General features: G+C 44.6%; 1 protein-coding gene across 2 annotated transcripts in view; it reads left to right on the plus strand.

The window, feature by feature from the left end:
* MMP16 (matrix metallopeptidase 16) overlaps positions 1 to 23,575 on the plus strand; it is a 176,657-nt gene that overhangs the window by 135,864 nt on the left and 17,218 nt on the right. For both annotated transcript variants that reach the window (XM_069957394.1, XM_069957395.1), the window contains 2 exons: positions 4,644 to 4,864; positions 22,295 to 22,433. In XM_069957394.1, the coding sequence (XP_069813495.1) occupies positions 4,644 to 4,864; positions 22,295 to 22,433 (360 nt within the window). The remainder of the gene's footprint in view (positions 1 to 4,643; positions 4,865 to 22,294; positions 22,434 to 23,575) is intronic.

A 23,575-nucleotide genomic window follows, 5' to 3' on the forward strand; every position in this document is an offset into this window, starting at 1 on the left:
CTTAATAGATGTGTGGTGAAGATTTGCTAAAAACACATCAGCTCCTATTAATACTCTCCATTATGATAAGTTACCTTGCTTTTTGTATAAAACTCAGCATTTTTTTTCTTTCACATTCCCGTTTTGATGACTAAGTCGATTTTGTCAGATTTGCCTTCATGAGAATCTTTTTTTTTTTTTTTTTTTTTTTTTTAAGAGGTTGGCATCTGTAGGCTTGGAATAAAAATGGCTGCTGTCATCTCTTTCTGCTGACAGGTCACTTATGACTAAGGATATACTACTGTGGAGCGGGAGATGGGGCATCGATATTACTATCAGAGATGGGATCGTTGGCAATAGGAGAGCTGATCCTGATATTTGTAGAAATATGATTCCGCCCATAGGAGAGAAATAAACAAAGACAGCTTAGATAATGTGATCACTTTAACGTTATTTACTGCTTTAATGTCCTCTTTTACTTAGATGGATAGGGTATAATGAAAGTAAAATTCTGATGATATAGAGCAATCACTAAACTATAGAACCAAATCCAATGAATTTAGAATAGATAGATGGATGGATGGATGGATAGAATATAGGAGATAGATAATAGATATTGTATAAAATATTTTTTTTTTCCATTGTGTGATAGCAGAAAGGGCCAACACTGCTCTTCTGCTGCCACCAATGGCCGTATCAGAAACTGCAGGGCTGCTCAACCCCTGATCCTTAGACAGTTACATATCATTACTGCTACTGCATGCATCCCTAGTGATACTGAACCTCCTCGGATGTCTTTCCTGAAACATGTTAGCATTAGAATAGATATCAGATTCGGGGAAGTAGCCTGTGTCAGAGCGAGCGGAAATATTTGACAATCTGCATTCGCTTTGCTACAGGCTGCCGAGCCTGCAGAACTACTGACACAGACAGCTTCCCTAACTTAAATCTATATTACAGCTCCAATGTGGCGCTCTGGGTCTGAACATAAAAGTTGTTCATGCTGCAGCCAATCAGCCTGCCAGGGACTTGTTTACATCAGCCATCTCAGAAGGGAGGAGGAGGAGACAGAGATTAGCTCACACACAGTTTGTCTTCAGCAGAAAGCAGCAGCTCAGAACTGGGGGAAGGACGGAAGGAATTTTTAGTCTCACCATGTGCAGCAACATATGAAAAGTTATGTTTGGGTGGAATACCCCTTTAAATAAAGTTGTTGTTTGTTTGTTTTTTATGCCAGCTTGTACCCAACCTTCCAAAAATAAGCTTGCAATGGGCAATTGATTCCTTATAATTGTGCACTAATTTTAATACATCACCCCCTATATAGTGTAGAATGTATTGGACTTATCTCTGAGCCGGCAGCTGTGTGTGGGAGGAAATCTTTACTGAGGCTTTTCAACGTACAAAGGACAGGAACATAGATAACTACAGTATGGAGAGGATATTAATATAGAAACATTAAATCTACAAGAACGGACCAGATACATAGTATTCCAAACCTATAAACCGCAAATTCACCACGATGTGAGATTTATATTCATGTCAGTGGGATGGAGATGGTACAAGGCTTGTTCAATAGGTTCATACAATCTCTTCCTGCAGTGACTTACCTATAGAGGTACGGCACGGCTGCCATACTGCACGGATTTTGATAAATCCCCCCATTTTATGCAGAGTCATGGGATAACAGCGATAATTAGTGGGGGACCCAGTATAATATTCTCTCTGGAGCCCAAGCAGAATGTTTTAAGAAAAAATAAAGTAAATCTAGTGCTCTGCTCTTCCAGCTACATGTATGTTCTCCTGGGAAAGTATTGCATAACTGTTGGAATAGATGTGAAAGAGACACGTTCTTTATTATATCATAGCTACCAATTATGTGTATTTGGAGAGAAAGTCCTTAAAGTGAATGTACCATAAGATACATTGCCTTTTTTTTTTACATGAGCCGATTGGTGTCGACACAGGGATTTGCCCTGTTCCTGTGCTCGGTGCCATTCGTTTGCCATAGTACAGTATGCGCTGTACCTAAAGCTTATGGCCCTTGGAGAAGTTACAAAATGCGTTTTTTTATTCTGGGCTGAGATATTAAGGAGGCGGGATCAAAATGCTGAAGTGTCAAAGCATTGAACATCAGCATTTCTGCTCCGCCTCCTTGACATTCAAATCCTAAAAACCTTATTTTGTAATTTCTCCAAAGTCCATCAGCTTTGTAAAAAGTACAGTAGCTCTTGTGTTATTGCATCATTATCTGTCAGCCCCTGTCGGCATCTCATTGTGTGCAGATCAGCTGATAGATTCACTTTAAAGTTCTTAAAGGGGTATTCCATCACAAAATAATTATCCTTTATTTACTTTATATGTTTTAACATGTTAAATTGATGAGATCACTGGAACTTCTCTGTGGATTGCTATAAATGGAACACCCAGTCCCCTGTTCCCTTAACAAGACCTAATGATTAGGGATCTTTATTGCTTAGGTTATGTTACTTTTATCACCTGGCCAACTAACTTTGCTGCTTTGATAAAATATATATATTTTTTTAAATTCAGGACTGTGCACATACATATACAGTGGCACCTCTGTTCTTAATCTCAATCCATTAGTTGAGAACTAAGCATTTTTTTACCATAAGTAGTGTATGTAGTTATGTAAATGTGTTTAAATGGTTCCAGCATCCACCAATAGCTACTACTGTATCTGTGTGTTTCATTGAAAAATGTGCCATGTACTGTACATGTAAAACAGAATAGTGCACATAGGAACCCTCACACCTCATTCTTTATAGTGCAGGTGCATGGTGTCTGCAGGTGGAGACGGCTGTATCAGGAAGTGCAGGGCTGCTTAAGCCCTGATCCTGAGACAATACAATATAGGGGAGGACTGGAGGGGGAGGCTCAAGCAGGGCACAAACCACAGGTAACATAAAGCAGCGCTGCCACACAGTGATGACACTGCGTCAGTGTCTCTTTGTGCGATCTGTAGTGTGTTGTATAGTGCTTTTACACAAGACTTCAAGACTTGGGGCCACATGTATCATCCTGCGAACGGATGATTTTCGGCGCAAAGTGCCGATTTGTGTATTTTTTTATACGCAAATGGCCGATCTGCGAATAAAATATTCGCAAATCGGCACTTTCCGGCGAGTACGCCAGGGTGGCGGAAAGTCGGCGTGTAGTGGGCGGAACGGAGAGCGCGGACTCAGAGTCCGCGCGATTTACCATCCGTTCCGCCCAAATATACGCCGAAAACCTACTCCAGTCCTCAGCTGGTGTAGGTTTTCGGCGGTGCACACCGGCGCGCACGGGATTTATGTAGAGGCAGTCCGCCTCTACATAAATCTCCGTAGCGCCGGAGCTGCGGGGGCCTTTTTAAGTCCGGCTTAGAAAATGCCGGACTTAATAAATGCCCCCCATGGTGCTGAAAAAGTGTTTGAGAACTAAACAAGTATTTGAGTTCTGAAGCAAACTTTCCTTGCGAATGTTATTTGAGAACCGAATTGTTCAAGTTCAGAGCAGTTTTAGAGCCGAGGTACCACTGTATATAAAGGAGTACAAATGTGCTGATTGTAGTAAAGTAACTTAGGGCCCTATTCCACCGGTCGAGCAACGATGTAAACGAGCGCCGATCTGCTAGATCGGCGCTCGTTTACTGGGCCTACTCCACGGCCCCGATGATCGTTTAACGAGGGCTGCAGGGACATTGTTTACCGATGTCCTTGCAGCCCTTGCAGCATACATTACCTGCAGGGCTTCTCCTGCACTCCGTCTTCCTCCCCGGGTCCTGCAGGCAGCATCAGCTCCGGAGCGGCCTGACTGAGCTGTCAGACTGCTCAGCCAATCACTGGCTGCGGCGGTCTTGGCCAGTGATTGGCTGAGCGGTCTGACAGCTCAGTCAGGCCGCTCCGGAGCTGATGCTGCACGCGGAACCAGGGGAGGAAGACGGAGTGCAGGAGAAGCCCAGCAGGTAATGTATGCTGCTCTGCTTGAATCGTCGGTCGCCCCCGCGCACCGCTATTTCACCGTAGCGATGCGCGGGTGGCGAACGATGATTTTAGGTTTAAACCTAAATGAACGATCAGCCGATGACACGATCATCGGCTGATCGTTCTCTGTATTCCACCGAGCGATAATCGGCCGAATCGGGCCGATTCGGCCAATTATCGCTCCTGTGGAATAGGGCCCTTACATCACTGTACCATTTTTCTCCCTTATGAATTTAATCACTTCCTGGTTTCCTCTCTAAAGTGTGATGCTGCTGTTACAAGAGTGCACACACTTTCCCACAATCCTCCTTCTTTGTGGGCTCAGTGGAGACCAACTGTCAGTACTTCCTGGAGATTGCAGTTAAACTGAGCATGCCCGGCCCTCTTTAGTTGGTTGTAACCAAGGGCAGCAGATTATTAAATAAATGCAGGCACATGGGAGTCCATATAAGAGGTTGTCTGGGTTATTTTTACTTGTCCCCTATCCTGCATGAGTATGAGATCACGGGGGCCTGACCTCCGGGGATCAGTAGAACATTTTTTTGAATGGAGCCGCTGGTTGGTTTGTGACCCGCCGCTTTATTCATTCTCTATATACTCGTTATCTGAATACTGCACTATATGATTATGTATACTACCATACTGTATTTATGTTTCTTACCTCTTTTTTTTTTTTAGGTCCTCCTGAAAAGATCCCTACACCAACAAAACCTCTTCCTACAGTGCCACCACATCGGCCTAACCCACCAGCAGATCCTCGTAAGAATGACAGACAACCTCGGCCTCCCAGGCCTCCAAATGGAGGAGACAGGCCTTCTTATCCAGGAATGAAGCCTAACATCTGCGATGGCAATTTTAACACCCTGGCTATATTACGCAGGGAGATGTTTGTTTTTAAGGTAAGAGTCATACGTCCTGAACGTCAGGCTTTTATGTCTCAAGGTTTTGTGGCTCTTACCTATGCCGGTGCCTTGTCACTGCAGCTGTAACATAATATGATGGATCAAAAGAGTGTATTCAGATCTCATCTATATACAGTAGATAATTTGCAGAGGATCTGCAAGACGTTAATTTATGTAGAAAATATTCTTTATTTAAAGGGGTAAAATAATTTTCAAATAAGCTGGTGTCAGAAAGTTATACAAATTAGTAAATTAATTTTATTAAAAAATGTCAAATCTTCCAGTACTTATCAGCTGCGGTATGTTCTGTGGGAAGTGGTGATTTCTTTCCAGTCTGACTCAGTGCTCTCTGCTGCTACCTCTGTCCATGTCAGGAACTGTCCAAAGCAGGAAAGGTTTGCTACTGCTCATGACAGTACCTTTTATGGACAGAGGTGGCAGCAGAGAGCATTGTGTCAGACTGGAAAGAAATCATTACTTTCTGCAGTACATGCAGCAGCTGATAAATACTTAAAGGATTGAGACTTTTTTTATAGAAGTAATTTACAAATGTCTATAACTTTGATAACAGTATATATATATATATATATATATATATATATATATATATATATAGTGCCGGATTAAGGTTGGTGGAGGCCCTGGACAACAATTTTGTTGGGGCCCCCCCATTTTCTTCCCCCACAAATAAACCATACAGCAATCTATACAGGTGGCTAATTACTGTAGGGGACTTAGCACCTACCCCTCCTCACTCCTGCCTGTATGGCTCAGCATCCTCCTCTGTTCTGCATATGATGGTCCATAGAGGCTGCAGTCCAGAGGAAGATGCCAGGCCCTAGAGACAGGATGGGGGAGGGGTGAGAATTGCGGTGTGATCCCACTTTATTCTATGTGAGAACACAGCACTTTAACACTTTCTGTGCTCTCTTGCCGACTGTGTTAGCCACCACAGCAGCATATGCAGTTGTGAATCGCAGGCAGAACCTGGACTTGCAAGTTTAGGTCCCATCTTCATTTCCCAACCATATAAACTACCTGAAGCAGTAAGGAGCAAGCAGAAAGTACTTAAAGGCTGTGTAGAATCTATAGCAGATATGGTACATATGAATATACCCTAAGGATCATGGCATATATAGCTGCTTACAGGCTACATGTCATACGCTGCACACAGGCTATATATCATACTCTGCACACAGGCTATATACCATACACTGCACACAGGCTATATATCATACACTGCACACAGGCTATATATAATAGGCTGCACACAGGCTATATATCATACACTGCACACAGGCTATATACCATACACTGCACACAGGCTATATATAATAGGCTGCACACAGGCTATATACCATACACTGCACACAGGCTATATACCATACACTGCACACAGGCTATATATATCATACACTGCACACAGGCTACATGTCATATGCTGCACACACACATATATATATGTACCCCTGCTCTGATATATGCCCCCATAGTATGTACCCCTGCTCTGATATATGCCCCCATAGTATATACCCCTGCTCTGATATATGCCCCCATAGTATATACCCCTGCTCTGATATATTCCCCCATAATATATGCCCCCTGCTCTGATATATGCCCCTATAGTATATACCCCTGCTCTGATATATGCCCCTATAGTATATACCCCTGCTCTGATATATGCCCCTATAGTATATACCCCTGCTGATATATGCCCCCATAGTATATGCCCCCTGCTCTGATATATGCCCCCATAGTATATGTTCCCTGCTCTGATATATGCCCCTTTAGTATATATCCCTGCTCTGATGTGCCAATACAAAACAAAGCCTCATACTCACCTGATCTGGGCAGATGACAGGTCTTCTCTCCTTTGGCTCTTCTCTGTTCCTTCAGCCTGAAAGCCACTGTGACAGATCTTCCAGCAGGCTTCATGATATAACATCCCTGCTGGAGAGATCAGGTTTCCTTGCTGAGGTCTCCTCAGTGAGGGGGAGGGACAAGGGGGGAGTGAGGACCTCGGCAGGAGACAGGTACCCGGAAGCTTGACAGGAAGAATCCATTCAAAGACCCACCAGGGGGGAGTCTGAGCCTGCCAGGAGGGAGATGCTTACACAGGATTAAACCTACACCTCCCTACCTGGACAGCATGCAGTGTGGCCAGTGCTGTGTCCAGGTAGGGTTTCCACAAGCTTTTTGCGCATGGGACTGGCTCCCAGACACCACTTCCAGGTTTGGGCTGGTGGAGGCCCCCTAGTGGTGGAGACCCCTAGGCACGTGCCCCTGGTGCCCTCCCTTTAATCCGGCCCTGTATATATATATATATATATATATATATATATATATATATATATACATATATACACTGGGTGGTTCAAAAGTAGGTGGGCAGTATGTGAAATAAGGGTTATGACAGGGGAGATTTATCAAAAATGAAAGGTGGAATTTGATTGGTTGCTAGGGGCAACTGGGCCATGTTTTATAAATCTCCCCCTATACATCTATACATTGACTGGTGCAGCTTCTATACCAAGAACCAACTTACAGTTCGGTCCATATGAATGATTTCCCCCCTACCGTCCTGTCTTATTCTCCCATACTATAGCAAGCAGAGTAGATTTGTGAATGCATTAAACTCCAGAGCTGCATGCAAAATTCAGCTGACTTCAAAGCTGAACTGAGTACTCCCTGCAGGTTTCATCTCTCCGCTCGGAGTTTGCAGCTGGTGCATTCTGAGAAGATCTCTTCTGGCAATACCTTAGGGGAGAGAGGCCCTCCCAAGTGAGCTTACAATCTATATATTATTCCATTATTAGCACAAACAATAGGGCAGCCGGTTCTGTACAGAGCGCCAAGCGTTTCTTTTACTTCTTATGATGGAGAAGCAAAGTGACTTTCTGTGAAGGGTAAACAGTCTTGGGGGTGTTTGTGGAGATGTTGTGTTACATTATGATGTTCTCAGCAGTAAGCTTCTTCCCTATGGCATCCAGATACCAAATACAATGAGGCGCATCCCTTAAGGGAGGAAATTAACACCGGCAATATCCACAAGGTTCACATGAAAATATATAAAATATGGCAGCTGCAGCCGGGGCCGGCTAGTTAGAGGGAACCTAATGGAATACAAGAGAAGTATTTGATCGGAGCTTTGCGTCACAAGGGAACTAATGAAATTGCTTTCTATAAAAAAAATCCCTAATATTACCCATAATTCTAATCCAGAGTTTATAGAACCCTTTCATATTACAGTGATGACATCAGAGGACAACAGCATTGACTTTTATATGGTGTGTGTGTGTGTGTGTGTGTGTGTGTGTGTGTGTGTGTGTGTGTGTGGTGGGGGGGGGTATGCGTCTTAAAGGGAAGGTGATCACAGAGCAAATCTTGAAGGCAGCAGTCCGGTGTTAATTCTTAGATACTGAAGCTTATTTGTTCTGTCATTTCTTTTATGTTATTTTTTATACATTATTATGGCTGTGACCTAAGTTCTGTTTAAAGCATTTAGAGAGATGCTTTACAGCAGCTATATGGACATAGGGAGCAATAGTCTGGAGCTGACTCGTTGACTTCTATTGGAGTGTTCTAGTGCAGAGGGGGGAGAGACTGAGACCTTATCTATTGTGAATGGCCTGTTCCTGTGTCATTATTTATTGTACTCCTGTCTATAAGGATAGTGAGGACACTGCTGAAACTGCTCACAGAGAGGTTAGGTGTAATCTGGCGGCTGGTGTGTTTAGAGGTCTATGGTCTGATTTATTTAGAGGTCTCGTCTAAGGTTTATTGTATTTAAAGGTCTGATGTATTTACATGCCTGGTCCATCGCGCAATGGGGGCAGGGCAGTGCTCCTAAAACTCTGTTCACACAAACTGCCAGTTTTGCTTCGTGTGAACGGAGCCTAACAGTGGCCGGAGCCATGGATTCAACTACTAACTGCACCGGAACGGTGCAGAGGAGGGAGGTTAGAGACATACCTTCCCCTTCAACGCCCTGTGCACATTAGGGGGCTATCAGCAGGGTAATTAGCCTAACCTGCTGATAGTTCCCCTTTAACTCAAATGTGCAGTATGCTCTTAGCTCCCCCTAGTGGCAGTATTCTTCCCACAGAATAGTTAAAGGAGAAGTCCAGCAAAAATTTTTATTAAAGTATTGTATGGCCCCCCAAAAGTTATACAAATCACTAATATACACGTATTAGGGGAAATGCACATAAAGTGCTTTTTTCCCAGCACTTACTACTGCATCAAGGCTTCACTTCCTGGATAAAATGGTGATGTCACTTCGAGCATGATGGCAGGGGGACACTGAGGGACACAGGGCACTGGAGGGACACTGAGCATCCCTCTGCCATCATCCTCCCCAGCAGCCACAGTCATTTTATCCAGGAAGTGACATCACCATGTTATCCAGGAAGTGACATCACCATGTTATCCAGGAAGTGACATACCATGTTATTCAGGAAGTGAAGCCTTGACGCAATAGTAAGTGCAGGAAAAAAAGCACTTTATGTATAATAAATGTATATTGGGGATTTGTATAACTTTTGGGGGGCAATACAATACTTTAATAAAAATTTCCGTCGCACTTCTCCTTTAATAAGTGATTGATAGGGTCTGCACACTAAACTGATTGTTTTTACTTACCTGATAAATTATAATCTTGGGAAAAACACTTTAAATCACATCCTTTCTTTTTTTTTTCCAATAACATAGATAACGTGACTACATGACACCCTTGCAAGCCTCACCGTCTCTGCAGAATCAGGGTAGAATTTATGTATTGAGATTCCAACCTGGTCCGCATCCAGTCTTTACATGAGTAATTCACATTACAGTAATATTGAACCCCTTTAACTCCTCTAATATTTCATAGCAGTTGAGGATTTTAAGTCCTATCCCTCTATTAATTTACGGTGCGCAGAGGCATCCCAGATTTCTCGCTATGTAGATAAAACACGCTGCATTTTGCAAATCAATATTCAATTACTTATGGTTGCAATATTTTAGATTAATTAAGAATATTGATGTGGAGCTCTGGGTCTAAGCATTAAAATTTCACTACTAAATATGCAATGTAGTAAAGCTTTACTCCGAATACCATTTCATTTTCATAGTGGCTTTTTATGTTGCTAGATACTGAATGTGCCCTGTTTTATAAATAATAAAATGGAGACATATTTAAATTCACACTTTGTGGTTTAAAATGAGCTCTCCCAGCATATACATTAAAAGCCTGTCTGCTTTATGGGCTGCTTGTTTATAAGGGACCATCTGCATGTTAACCCCCTTTTTGTAACATACTTTTTGCATATGGTGCTGCTGCCAACAAATTGTGTGTCCTTGACAGCATACTATGCATACTTACCAGCAGGGGGCACTAACCTACCCCCCACCCCCTTAATTTTGACCAGCCCATTGCAGCAGCAATTCACTGTGATTGGTTGTGATTGGTTGAGGCCCTCCTATCCACCTAAAACCTTGACCTCTTCCACCCTTCCCCCCATACCACTTCACTGTCTGGGTCCATCTACAGGCACTGGTGTGTCTCAACCTCTTGAATTCACTTGGACGTCTTCTCTGTCTTCACCAAAGCCATTATTCTAATTTTTTTTCTTTACTATTATAGTCCTCATTTACTGTAGTAAATTTTTTTTAACTAGTTTTATTCTATGTTTACTGTAATAACGTTTTATACCCCAGTTTTATTCTACATTCACTGCAGTTAATCTGTATACTACTGTTTTTTTCATATAGCATTAGAAATCTTTGACAGACGTTCAGTACGGACATCCAGAAAGAACAAACAATATTTTGGAGCCCCTATGGGCAGGTATTTTTATTTAAAGAGGTTGTCCAGGGGAAATTAACTTGTAAGAGAATGTGGAGGGGTCCAACCACCATACCCCGCTGATCTCAATGTCGGGCCCCCGGCTTCTATGTTGTGGTTAGAGCTGTGGGTATGGCATGTGATCCATGGCTCTATTCATTCCTACAGAGCCGCCAGAAAAAGCTAGATCTGCTAGATCGGCGCTCGTTTACTGGGGCTATTACATGGCCCGATTATCATTTACCAAGGGCTGCATGGACATCGTTACCGATGTCCTTGCAGTCCTTGCTTAACTATATACATTACCTATCCATGCTGCAGGGCTCCTCTTGCGGTCTTCTTCTCCCATGTCCTGCGCGCTCCAGCTTCAGAGCGGCCTGTCTCAGCTGACAGGCCGCTCAGCCAATCACCGGCCGCGGCAGTCGAGGACACTATTACATGTAGCGATGCGCGGTCGGCGCCCAACAATTATAGATTCAAACCTACATCAAAGATCAGCCGATGATCGTTGTCATCAGCTGATCGTTGTATTTACTACACGGAGCGATTATTGTTCCGTGTAATGGTACCCTAACTTCTCTATCCCGTGCCGCTCTTGTGATCCTTCTAGGTCCTGCTGTCTTCGAGAAATTTTATCGGAAAAAAATTGAGAATTAGCTCATTTGGAGAACTGGGGGCGTTCCTCTGTCTCTCTGTCGCACGGTTCGGTCTGCCGCTGCCTACAATGATTTCGCCTATTTATACATATTCAAGAATGCATAAGCAGGCCGGTCTTCCAGCATACTGGAATATGCATCAGCAGCTGTGACTGTAGGAGATGGCGGGCCAGCCGAATGGTGCACTGGGGGGCCGAGGAATGCCCCCCGGTGCTCCAAAGGAGCTAATTTTTATATTTATACTGGCGGCAGGGCTGGGAGGAGGCATGGATCATGATCCATGATCCAAATCTACACCTGCTGCTTAGTGTACTGTACAGGGACTCCTACTTTTGACAGGAGTCCCTGCTCCTATACATACTTTGTGTGGGCAAAATCCAAATCAGAATTCATCAGATTTGCTGGTCTCTAATGGGTTGTTTAGCAACTGATGGCAAAATGCAATACTCTTGAATTACAAAGTAACAGTTTGTCATTTGCTAAGACCCTAATGCAACAGGGACCCATACGATGGCACATACAGTTGTCACTTTTGCCTGGAAAAAAAAAATAGAAAATATAATTCAGCTTGTCTCCTTGATGACTCACAGCATTGTACTATGGGCACCTTAGCCAAGATTAACTCCCTTCTTAATGTGCTCCTCACTGCACCCATGGTTTTGGTCCACCGACCATCATAACATTAAACATTAAATGTGTTGATGCTTTCAGTAGCCGGGACCAAAGGAAATCACCGTGAATGTTGCTTATTCAATTGAAGTCTGATTGCTAAATGGAAAAAAATCTATCAGGACGGAATTACATAGCGGGTGGCTATAACATTTTATGCCACCCATAAATAGCCTGTTCTGCATTCGAATATCAGTGCGATTGCTCTGACATATTTGTGTATTTGCTGCCTATGTTATTTATATTGTCTCATTCTGGTCAGCGAACAATGTCGATTAGTTTATGCAGTAAAATGTTCATAGCCAAAAAACCTGCATAAGGGTCACATAAGGCACTATAGCTGTAAGCAGTGGCGTAGCCACCGTGGTCGCGGGGGTCGCCGCCGCGACCGGGCCCGCCACAAGGGGGGCTGCGGGGCCCCCCGATCAATCACTCTTGTGACCGCAAGCATTGTTTTGCTTGCGGTCACAAGAGTCTGGCTCCGTCTTTCCCACGGCTGCTGCGCGGCTGCCGGGGGTGTCGCGTCTTACCCCCGGCAGCGCGCGCATCCCAGAACTCCCTGCGCGCCTTGGGCCCTGACTTCCGGTTCCGGCGCGCAGGGAGCTCTGGGATGCGCGCGCTGCCGGGGGTAAGACGCGACACCCCCGGCAGCCGCGCAGCAGCCGGGGACAGATCGAAGGAGTGAGGATCAACGTGGGAGCGCGATGTCAGGTGAGTTAAGTTTTGTTTTTTTATCAGCCTGTACGGGTGGGGGGAAAGAGGGGGGCATCTATGAGGGTGGGGGGAGGGAAAGAGGGGGGCATCTATGAGGGTGGGGGGAAAGAGGGGGCCATCTATGAGGGTGGGGGGAAGGAGGGGGGCATCTATGAGGGTGGGGGGAAAGAGGGGGGCATCTATGAGGGTGAGGGGGGCATCTATGAGGGTGGGGGGGGAAGAGGGGACCATCTATGAGGGTGGGGGGAAGGAGGGGGGCATCTATGAGGGTGGGGGGAAGGAGGGGGGCATCTATGAGGGTGGGGGGGAAGGAGGGGGGCATCTATGAGGGTGGGGGGAAAGAGGGGGGCATCTATGAGGGTGGGGGGAAAGAGGGGGCCATCTATGAGGGTGGGGGGAAAGAGGGGGCCATCTATGAGGGTGGGGGGAAAGAGGGGGCAATCTATGAGGGTGGGGGGGAAAGGAGGGGGGCATCTATGAGGGTGGGGGGGAAGAGGGGGCCATCTATGAGGGTGGGGGGAAAGGAGGGGGGCATCTATGAGGGGGGGGAAGAGGGGGCCATCTATGAGGGTGGGGGGAAAGGAGGGGGGCATCTATGAGGGTGGGGGGAAGAGGGGGGCATTTATGAGGGTGGGGGGAAAGAGGGGGGCCATCTATGAGGGTGGGGGGAAGGAGGGGGCCATCTATGAGGGTGGGGGGAAAGAGGAGCCATCTATGAGGGTGGGGGGAAAGAGGGGCCATCTATGAGGGTGGGGGGGGGGGGGAAGGGGACCATCTATAAGGGAGGGAGGGAGGAAGGGGACCATCTATAAGGGAGGGGGGGGAAAAGGGGACCATCTATAAAGGAGGGGGGGAAAGGGGACCATCTATAAGGGAGGGGGGGAAAGGGGACCATCTATAAGGGAGGGGGGGAAAGGGGACCATCTATAAGGGAGGGGGGGGAGGGGACCATCTATAAGGGAGGGGGGGAAAGGGGACCATCTATAAGGGAGGGGGGAAGGGGACCATCTATAAGGGAGGGGGGGGGAAGGGGACCATCTATAAGGGAGGGGGGGGGAAGGGGACCATCTATAAGGGAGGGTGGGGGGAGAGGGGACCATCCATAAGGGAGGGTGAGGAGAGAGGGGGCCATCTATAAGGGAGGGGGTAGAGGGGGCCATCTATAAGGGAGGGGGTAGAGGGGGCCATCTATAAGGGAGGGGGTAGAGGGGGCCATCTATTTGGGGGGGGCAACATAGGGGGAGAGGGAATACACAGAGGGGGGCATATATTATTAGGAGGTCACATAGAGTCAGGGCTACCCACTAAATGAGGGTGTAAAGGGGACAGTACAGATGTGCAGTGTGTAGAGAGATGGAGATGGTGTCAGAGTGTGGAGCCTAATATGTCTGTCTGGCAGATTCTGTGGATTCGTGGCTCGGAGAAGTTCTCATAACGGCCCTGGGCAGATGGAGAAGAAGATGAAAAGGAAAGAACTCCGATCAGAAAAGACGTCTCCTGTGAGTCACCTGATATAACTGCACAGTAATGTATATGGTGTATAGAACCTGTGTAGAGCTGGGGCCACCTCTATATGACTGGATGAGGTGATTTAGTATACTGGATTTGGTCAGTAACAATATGGTGGTGATGGTAGTGGTTGTGGTGTGGCGGTAATGTTTCCTCCCTATATACTGGTATTACTGGTAATATTGGTCTCAGTATACAGGATTTGGTCGGTAACAGTATGGCGGTAATAGGTAATATCTGTCTTGGTGTGTGTGTGTGTGTGTGTATATATATATATATATATATATATACATACAGTGGTACCTTGGTTTAAGAGTAACTTCGTTTAATAGCGTTTTGGTTTAAGAGCTCACAGTTTTTCAAAATTGTGACTTGGTTTAAGAGCATTGCTTTGGTTTTAGAACTTCCTGTATTGGGTGGGAGCTCGAGTGGAGAAGGGGCATGGCCTGCATAGCGGGGTCTACAGCACTGTACTCTAAACACCTTCCAAATCATAGCAGATCCCCTTCAGGCTGGGGCTTACATCAGGGGACAGGACTGTGGGGGGGCTAATCTCTCCATAGCTGTAACCCCCCTCTCCCCGGACAGAGAGTGCTGCATGTATGTGCCCACATCTGCCCTGCTCATTCCTTCATGCTCCCTGCAGTCTCTGTCAGCCCTTGTGTTTCCCATCCTCTCCATTACTGTACAGTACAGAATAATAAATATATTTGGGGTGTGGAACCAATTGTCTGCATTTACATGATTTCTTATAGGAAAATTTGCTTTGGTTTAAGAGTGGATTTGGATTACAAGCACGGTCCTGGAACGAATTATGCTCATAATCCAAGGCACCACTGTGTATATATATATATATATATATATATATATATATATATATATAATATATATATATATATATACACACACACACACACAACAATAGCATCACTTGGTCGTGAAAGGAGGGGGGGGGGGCCCAAGTTGGCCTCTCGCACCAGGGCCCAGGAGACATTAGCTACGCCCTTGGCTGTAAGGGCACTTCTAACCTATAGAATTTTACTAAATTGCTAAATATAGAGAAGAAAATTGTTTCAAATCAACAGAAAGTTATACAGATCTGTAAACTGCTTTTATTTCTCAAGTCTTTCAGTACTTATCAGCTGCTGTATGTCCAGCAGGAAGTGGTGTATTCTTTCCAGTCTGACACAGCGCTTTCTGCAGCCACCTCTGTTCATGACAGGAACTGGTCAAAGTAGTAGCAAATCCCTATAAGAAAAATCTCTCCTTCCTCTGTCAGAGGTGGCAGTAGAGAGCACTGTTCAAATCGGAAAGAATACATTACTTCCTGCAGGACATACAACAGCTGATAAGTACTGGAAGACTTGAGATTTTTAAATCAAAGTCATTTACAGATCTGTATAACTTTCTGACATCTGTTGATTTGAAACTATTTTTTTCTCCTTTAACTTTATAATTTATCATAATGGATTGCTTGGGGCATTTAGATTTATAGTATAGCGGTTACTTATTGATCCCATAAGCGATCATTGTATATTGTCTTCAAATTCAAATAAAAGTCTATATCTTGGCTTATCCATGCTCAATTTTAGGACCATTCCAGGTGGTAACAATGAAGAACTACTTTTATTCAATTTCTTAATCTAATAAGTGAAGTAAATCCAAAGCTCAGGTAGCCTTTAACGCCAAGGAAAGTGTGTAACTCATTTCAGCTAGCTCCGTGATCCAAAAAGTGTTGAATTATGAAGTTTTTAGGATCGCTGATCAGAAACTATTTCTCTGGCATATAGTTTTGTGAGTTAGCACTGAACCTTCTGGCAGTGTTTTCACTTTCATAAAGTTTAGTGATGACTAGTGTAACTTTTATTGTAGAGCTTGGGTTCAGAATATATGCATGCTATTTATACTGAATCTCTATTGGATAAGTACAGTATACAGTGGTGTAGGATTTGGGTATTATTATATATGATAGACTAATAACACTCAATGCCAGTCTGCTGCATTGAAAGCTAAGAAGATATTGTATTTGCTAATAATAATAATAAAAAAAAAAAACTCTCCAATTCATAGAACCAGATATAAAGATGTTGTCAAGTTTAACTTAAAGGGATAGTTTACACACACACAAAAATTTTAAATCAACTGGTGCCAGGAAATTGTTGGAGATTTGTAATTTACTTCTATAAGGGTCGTTCACATGTACAGGATCCTCAGCAGATATGAAGTTGTAGTTGCTTTGAATCTAATTTGGGCCATCAAATCTGCTGCGGATCCCGTACGTGTGAATGCGCCTTTAAACAATGTCTTCCAGTACTTATCAGCTGCTGTATGTCCAGCAAAAAGTGGTATTCTTTCCAGTCAGGAGAGCAGGAGAGGTTTTCTATGGGGATTCGCTCCTGCTCTGGACAGTTCCTGACATGGACAGAGGTGGCAGCAGAGAGGGCTGTGTCAGAATGGAAAGAATACAACACTTTCTGCAGGACATACAGCAGCTGACAAGTACTGGAAGACTTGAGATTTTTTAATACAAGTAGATTATGTAGATCACAAATCTCCAACACTTTCTGGCACAAATTGATTTGAAAGAAAAAAAAAAGTGAACAACCCCTTTAACACATAATAACTAATAACAGTTACACAAAGTGTTAATTTGACTCTTTTGATGGATATTCACTGTCTTTTATTGTGTTCTGTGATGTGATATTATGCTGTAGAAAGGGAAGTTAAGCTCTGTAGACAGCTTTAGTGGTTAAGAAAACTATAACTATTAGGCTGGGGCTTCCCAGACACAACACTGGTGTAGGCCAAAGGCAGATGGTTTCCAAATGAGTCCAGATGGCTGCAGATCCCATGATCACCGGAGGTCATCCGGAGGTTATCCGGCGCTACAAAAACGTGGCCACTTTCCCCCTACTGTTGTCTCCAGATTGGGTGTGGTTTTGAAACTCAGTTCCATTGAAGTAAATGGAGCTTAATTGCAAACCGCACCTGAACTGGAGACAACAGGGGGAAAAGTGGCCATGTTTTTTGTAGCGCTGGATAACCCCTTTAAGGAAACAAGTAGAGTTGGTCCCAGCAGCAGCAGTAGTAGCTGGTAGAGTGAGCAAGGCATTTCAAAGCTCTATTGGTCCCTTTATCAGGCCCAGAAGTGGACCTGATGAGAGGACAAAATCAACTTCAAAACAACGTATTGTCTACTACAGGAGTGTCAACTTGCAGCCCTCCAGCTGTTGCAAAACTACAATTCCCAGATCTCCGTTAAGAAACGATATACAACCAGGGGCGTAGCTTATGTCCCTTGGGCCCTGGTGCAAGAGTTCATCTTGCCCCCCCCCTTCCTCGACCAAGCGACGCGATAGAGAGATGAAAGATAGATAGATAGATAGATAGATAGATAAAAAATTATTTAGGAGTATATAGTTAATATTATCACCATACATATTACCGCTATACTGTTACTGACCAAATCCTGTATACTGAGACCAATATTACCAATAGTACCAGTTTTTGTAGTATACAATGGGGAAATATTACTGCCGCACCACAGCCACTACCATCACCACCATATAGTTACTGACCAAATCCTGTATACTAAGACCAATAAAACACAGTACCAGATAACAAGTAACAAATATTACCACCACATACTGACTAACACCACCGCTGCTACTGACTAATACCACCGCATACTGACTAACACCACTGCTGCTACTGAATAATCCACTGTACACAGATCACTATCACCTCATCCAGTCATATAGTGGCAGATCCAGCTCTACACAGGTTCTGTACTCCATATACATTACAGTGCAGTTATATCAGGTGACTCACAGGGGACGTCTTCTCTGATCAGAGTTCTACCCTTTTCATTTTCTTCTCCATCTGCCCTGGGCCATTAGAACTTCTCTGAGCCACGAATCCACAGAATCTGCCAGACAAACAAATTAGATTCCTCACTCTGGCACCATCCTCATCTCTCTACAAACTGCACATCTGCATTGGCCCCTTTATACCCTAATTTAGTTGGTAGCCCTGATACTATATTATCCTCTAATAGTATATGCCACCCCTGTGTAGATGGCCCCTTGTTCAGTCTTCCATATAGATGGCCCCATGTGCATCTTCTTGACAGACCCTCTCTGTGTAGTCCCCCTATAGTAGATGCCCCCCGTGTAGTCCCCCTTACAGATGGCCCCTTTAATATACCCCTTATAGATGGTCCCCTCTGTGTATCCCCTATAGTATACAGCCCCTGCTCTCTGTAGTCCCCCTTATAGATACCCCCCTCTGTGTATTGTCCCTTACAGATTGCACATCTGTGTATTCCCTCTTATATATGGCTCCCTCTGTGCAGTCCCCCTTACAGATGCCCCCTGTGTTGTCCCCCTCTGCCCCCCTTTTAGATGGTCCTGCCTGTCCCCCTTATAGATGGTCCCCCTGTGTTGTCCCCCCTTATAGATGGCCCCTCTGTGTTGTCCCTTTATACATGCCCCCTTTAAAAATTGCCCATCTGTGTTGTCCCCATTATATTGCCCCCCCTTGTAGATTCCCCCCATGTTGTCATCTTATACAGGCTCCCCTTGTAGATGTCCCCTGTGTTGGCCTCTTATACATGCCCCCTTATGTTGCCCCCCCTTGTAGATGCCCCCTTATACATGCCCTCTGTGTTGTCCCCCCTATGTTGCCCTCCCCCTTATAGATGTCCCCCTCTGTGTTGCCCCCATTGTTGTCCCCTATACATGCCCGCCTTATGTTGCCCCCCCTTGTAGATGCCTACTTATACATGCCCCCTGTGTTGTACCCCTTATGTTGCCCCCCCTTATAGATGGACCCCTTTGTGTGGACCCCTCTGTGTTGCTCCCCCCTTGTAGAGGTCCCCCGTGTTGTCCTCTTATATTTGCCCCCCTTATCTCGTCCCCCCGCAAAGCAAATAAAAACAAAGAAAAAAAAACCTCACCTAACACCTAACTCCCCTGTCGCAGCTCCCTTCTTCTCTCTTCCTATGCAGTGTTGGACGGGCCCCCGCTGCTGTTACTTCCGGGTCAGAGAGCAGGCTCCCTGACCCGGAAGTAACAGCCCTTGCGCACACAGCTCCCTGGTGCGTGTCCTGCCTTGGAATCCCGAGGACACCCCCAGGGAGCCAGGATCAGCCCGACCGATCAAAGGCGACCGTTGCGACCGTCATAGCTACGCCACTGTATACAACATATACTCTAAATTACCCATATTAACATGTTACATGGCCACTGCTTGGGGTTATTGAAGTATTCCAGTAAAAACTAAGGTCAAAGAGATACTAGTTCTCCTTTAAGTGATTCTGCAATAAAGACATATGGAGGCTTAAAGGGCCATTCCTGAAACAGCTGTCTGCAGATAGGCAGTCTTTCCTTTTGGAGGGATTGTTTGGCATGGTACTGTATGTATCCCTAGTCAAATAAATGGGGGGGTCAAATAAATCTTCCCCAGTATTCAGATGATTGGCAATAATGTAGAACGTCGGGGAGGGGTCGTTTTTTTGCATCCCTCTAAATTGAGTAAAAAAGTAAAAAAGAAGAATTTTGGGTAATTTTTTCAGCCTACTAGCTGTGCAACTAGAGTAGCAGCAGAAAGATTGGAATTAATTATCTTTTGATGGATGATCAAGGTTTTCTGGATAATTGCTAGTATTTTCCCCAGAGATCATCAACCATTGTCTAACCCCATCATACCCCGAACACGCACCCTGGATAAATACATGTTTCCAGCCTATCCCTGGCTCTAACCCCCCCTCCCCCCTACATCTCATCTGTACGGTCATGTCATATACGGGCGGGCAGAGATAATTAAGCAGGTTGCAACCGTTTTCCTCACGTTGTCATTTTTGCATTTGCCCTTTCTCACCTCGCAGTTATCAGACCCTATTATTATACCTCGCAGTTATCAGACCCTATTATTATACAATGTAAATTATATGTACAACTCGGCTCTTTGTTCATTTAGTGCTGTATAAAAAAAGTGCAACCTGTTACATATATAGCGTGGAAGCGAAGCGAGGATGTCATTAGGTATGTTTGTCTCTCCCTTCCATATAACACTTCCTTTAATTGTTGAATCTGTGACCTTTTCATTCCCGTAGTTTATAAAACAGGAAGAGTAACCTTCTGCTCCTTTTCCTCCGGGCTATAGATTATAATCAAGATGCTGTAAAATCATTATACTCTGCTGATATGTTTACAGTAGCGTTGGACTTGACGTCCCTGAAAATATTACTAGACATTGCAGATTCCATGTATTTAACCAAATGTCAATGTCGAGCCTTGGAGTGGGGATCCTCGCAGGAATATTATGGCTACATTGGGAAATAGTATTAACTAATTTCCTATAACACACCAAGTGGGAGTTGTTAGGATGGAACAAAACTTTTTTTCTATATTGCTGCTCTCTTAGTAAACATAATAAACATGTTATACTTACCTTTCCACACTCCCCCAGTGGCCTGCAGCTCCGCTACTTCGGAGACAAACTGGTCTTCGGAATGACAGCCCACTCAGCCAATCAATGGCCGTGCCGCTGTTCCATCTTGGCCAGTGACTAGCTGATCAGACTGTCACTCCCAAGACAAGTTTATTTCGGAAGTAGCTGAGTAGCTGCTGTCGGCGGGGAACACCAGAGAGGCTGCATCAGGACACTGGGAGAGCACGGAGAGGTAAGCATAACAACAGGGCAGCAATATATAGAAAAATTTCAAATGCTGGATAACCCCTTTAAATCTGGTAACTGGGCAGGCTAAGGAAGCGTTACAATCTGGCAGAGACATTCATGGGAAACCTTTGTTGTGAGGGGAGCATTATCCTGCTGAAAGATAACAGTTGGAGCCATGAGAGACGGCACATGTGGCTGCAGGATGTCCTTTACATATCACGGTCAGCTAGGGGTGACTGACCGTTATATACTATGGCTCCTCAGATTATCACACCAGCAGGGGGCAGTATGTCTCACCATAGCATAGACAGAATTGAAGTGCTCACCAAGAGGCCTCCATACTCCAGCCCGACCATTGTCACATCCCACACAGAACCTGGATTAGTTGACAATACGGTTTGAGCTCATAGCAGTCCAGGATTTGTGTTCATGACACCATTGCAGACAGAGGTGATGGTGGCTGGCTGTCTATGGCAGGAAATATACCAAAGATGAAGAGAATGTGTAATGAAGGGTCCACGTGTGTCTAGATGGTGGAAAGGAAATCACAAGAGATTACTGTGCTTGTTGGTGGATCAAATGCTGCTCTCTATTGGAGGTCTATCTGGATTGCCTACAGCCTATATCCCATGTGTACATGCCCCCACATAACCATTGCACCCAACACCTCCTAACAGCTTGTTCAGAACAACCAAACTACTTCGCTTAGTCCAGTGATGCGGCCCCTCTCAAAGTCTGTCAACTGGACAAATTGTCTTTAAGTGTATTGATGTACACTACCCAGAAGTGGCTTCCAAGATCCCATTTATAGGGCAGGAAGGAAAACACTTTACGCTGTCTTACGGCAAGATCCAGTGTCTAATCCAGGGATAAGGAACCTTCGGCCTTCCAGCTGTTGGAAAACTACAATTCCCATCACGCCTGGACAGCCAAAGCTTTAGCTTTGGCTGTCCAGGCGTGATGGGAATTGTAGTTTTCCAACAGCTGGAAGGCCGAAGGTTCCCCATCCCTGGTCTAATCAGACCTCACCTGTGATCATTTACATAGCTGCCGAGTTATACAGACACTTCTATGTGGGTGCTTATATTTTGTCAATGAGTGTATCCGTAGGCCTGTCAGAATAAGTAAATCATGTAGATGTATTTTGTATAATTCTCTTTGATTCCATAGACCTTAACTAATAAGTGATGACTTTTTAAGGTCTTTACCTGTGGCATTGAAACAATGAGAAGGTTGCGACAAGGTGCCTGTATACCCTATGTCATTGCTGCAGACACCATTACATATTGACCTCTTTTAAGCATTGGTTTGGATGATTATCAATGTAAAGACATTTGTTATATTTCTAAAAAAAAAAATCATCTTATTTTACAGGATCAATGGTTCTGGAGAGTTAGAAAAAACAAAGTAATGGACGGATATCCTATGCAGATTAGTGTCTTCTGGAGGGGATTGCCCCCGGGTATTGATGCTGTCTATGAAAATAGCGAGAGAAACTTTGTCTTCTTCAAAGGTGAGAAACATTTCATTTATCACCATGGTAAATGGGGGTCAGTGCACAGATGTCTAAGAATGATATAGTCCCATTAGTCTATATTAAAAAGTGAATTTCAGGTTAAAGTGAAGCTGTTGTGATTTATACAGATCCGAGAGATGGATATGATGTAGGAGGAGGAGGAGCTATATAACTTGATGATTTAAAGCTGCTGTAAAAAACTGTTAACACTATCCGGACTCCTGGAAGAGGAAAAAAGAGTCCAAATACTCCACCCAGCAACAGTGATTGACAGCTAATTTACAAACTGATACATAGAAAGCTGTCACTCACTGTGTGGGGGGTAACTAGGACCGTGGGCCTTATTTACACATTTGCAGACAGCACTATGGACTCGCTAGTTGAAATGGCCTGTTCACAGGTTCCGTACGTGTTACGGGGTTGTGGTCCATGCAGGTCTAGATCACTATTCTCTATTGAATAGGATGTGCATTACAAACAACCTATGGATTTTTATAGATTGTCCATAGCTACAGGCCCACGGCTACATCCTGTGAAACATGTGAAAATACCCTATGTCCCCCGTAGGAGTCATGTCAGAGTTTTCTCTACTTTCTGCTCAGAAATCCAGTTCCATATCATATCACACAGCTCGGCTTCTCTTAACCTATCATATGCTGGTCACAGGTAGAAAAACATGGATCACCTGACAGGTTTAGGCTATGTTCACACAATGTCTTTTTCCAGCTATCCTTTAGGACGGCCGTCATTTTGATGCCAAAGGATGTCCAACTTCTGATAATTACGGACACAAATAATGCTCATGGTCGCGATTTGAAGCTGTAATTATCAAAAGACAGCCGTCTTTTCCTGTCAAAATGGTGATCATTCCCCAAAAAATGGCTGCAGAATGACATTGTGTGAACATAACCTTAGGATTTTGACTTGACGGATGCCGAAGGGACAATGTACTCCAGAGAATTTCATGTCTCACAGTGGTCAGAACCCCACTTTATGGTCAGGTCTAGTGATTTGCTATCGATGCATTCAGTGTATTATTTATTTAAGGGATTTCACACTGTTCTCTGGGGCTCCCTGAGCTTTGTCCTCCAGATCTCCTGTTTGTGGATCTCTTGCATCTGGCCCATAGATTACTGGCA

This window comes from Dendropsophus ebraccatus, chromosome 2 (genome assembly GCF_027789765.1).
Source record: "Dendropsophus ebraccatus isolate aDenEbr1 chromosome 2, aDenEbr1.pat, whole genome shotgun sequence".
In the NCBI taxonomy this organism is placed as follows: domain Eukaryota; kingdom Metazoa; phylum Chordata; class Amphibia; order Anura; family Hylidae; genus Dendropsophus; species Dendropsophus ebraccatus.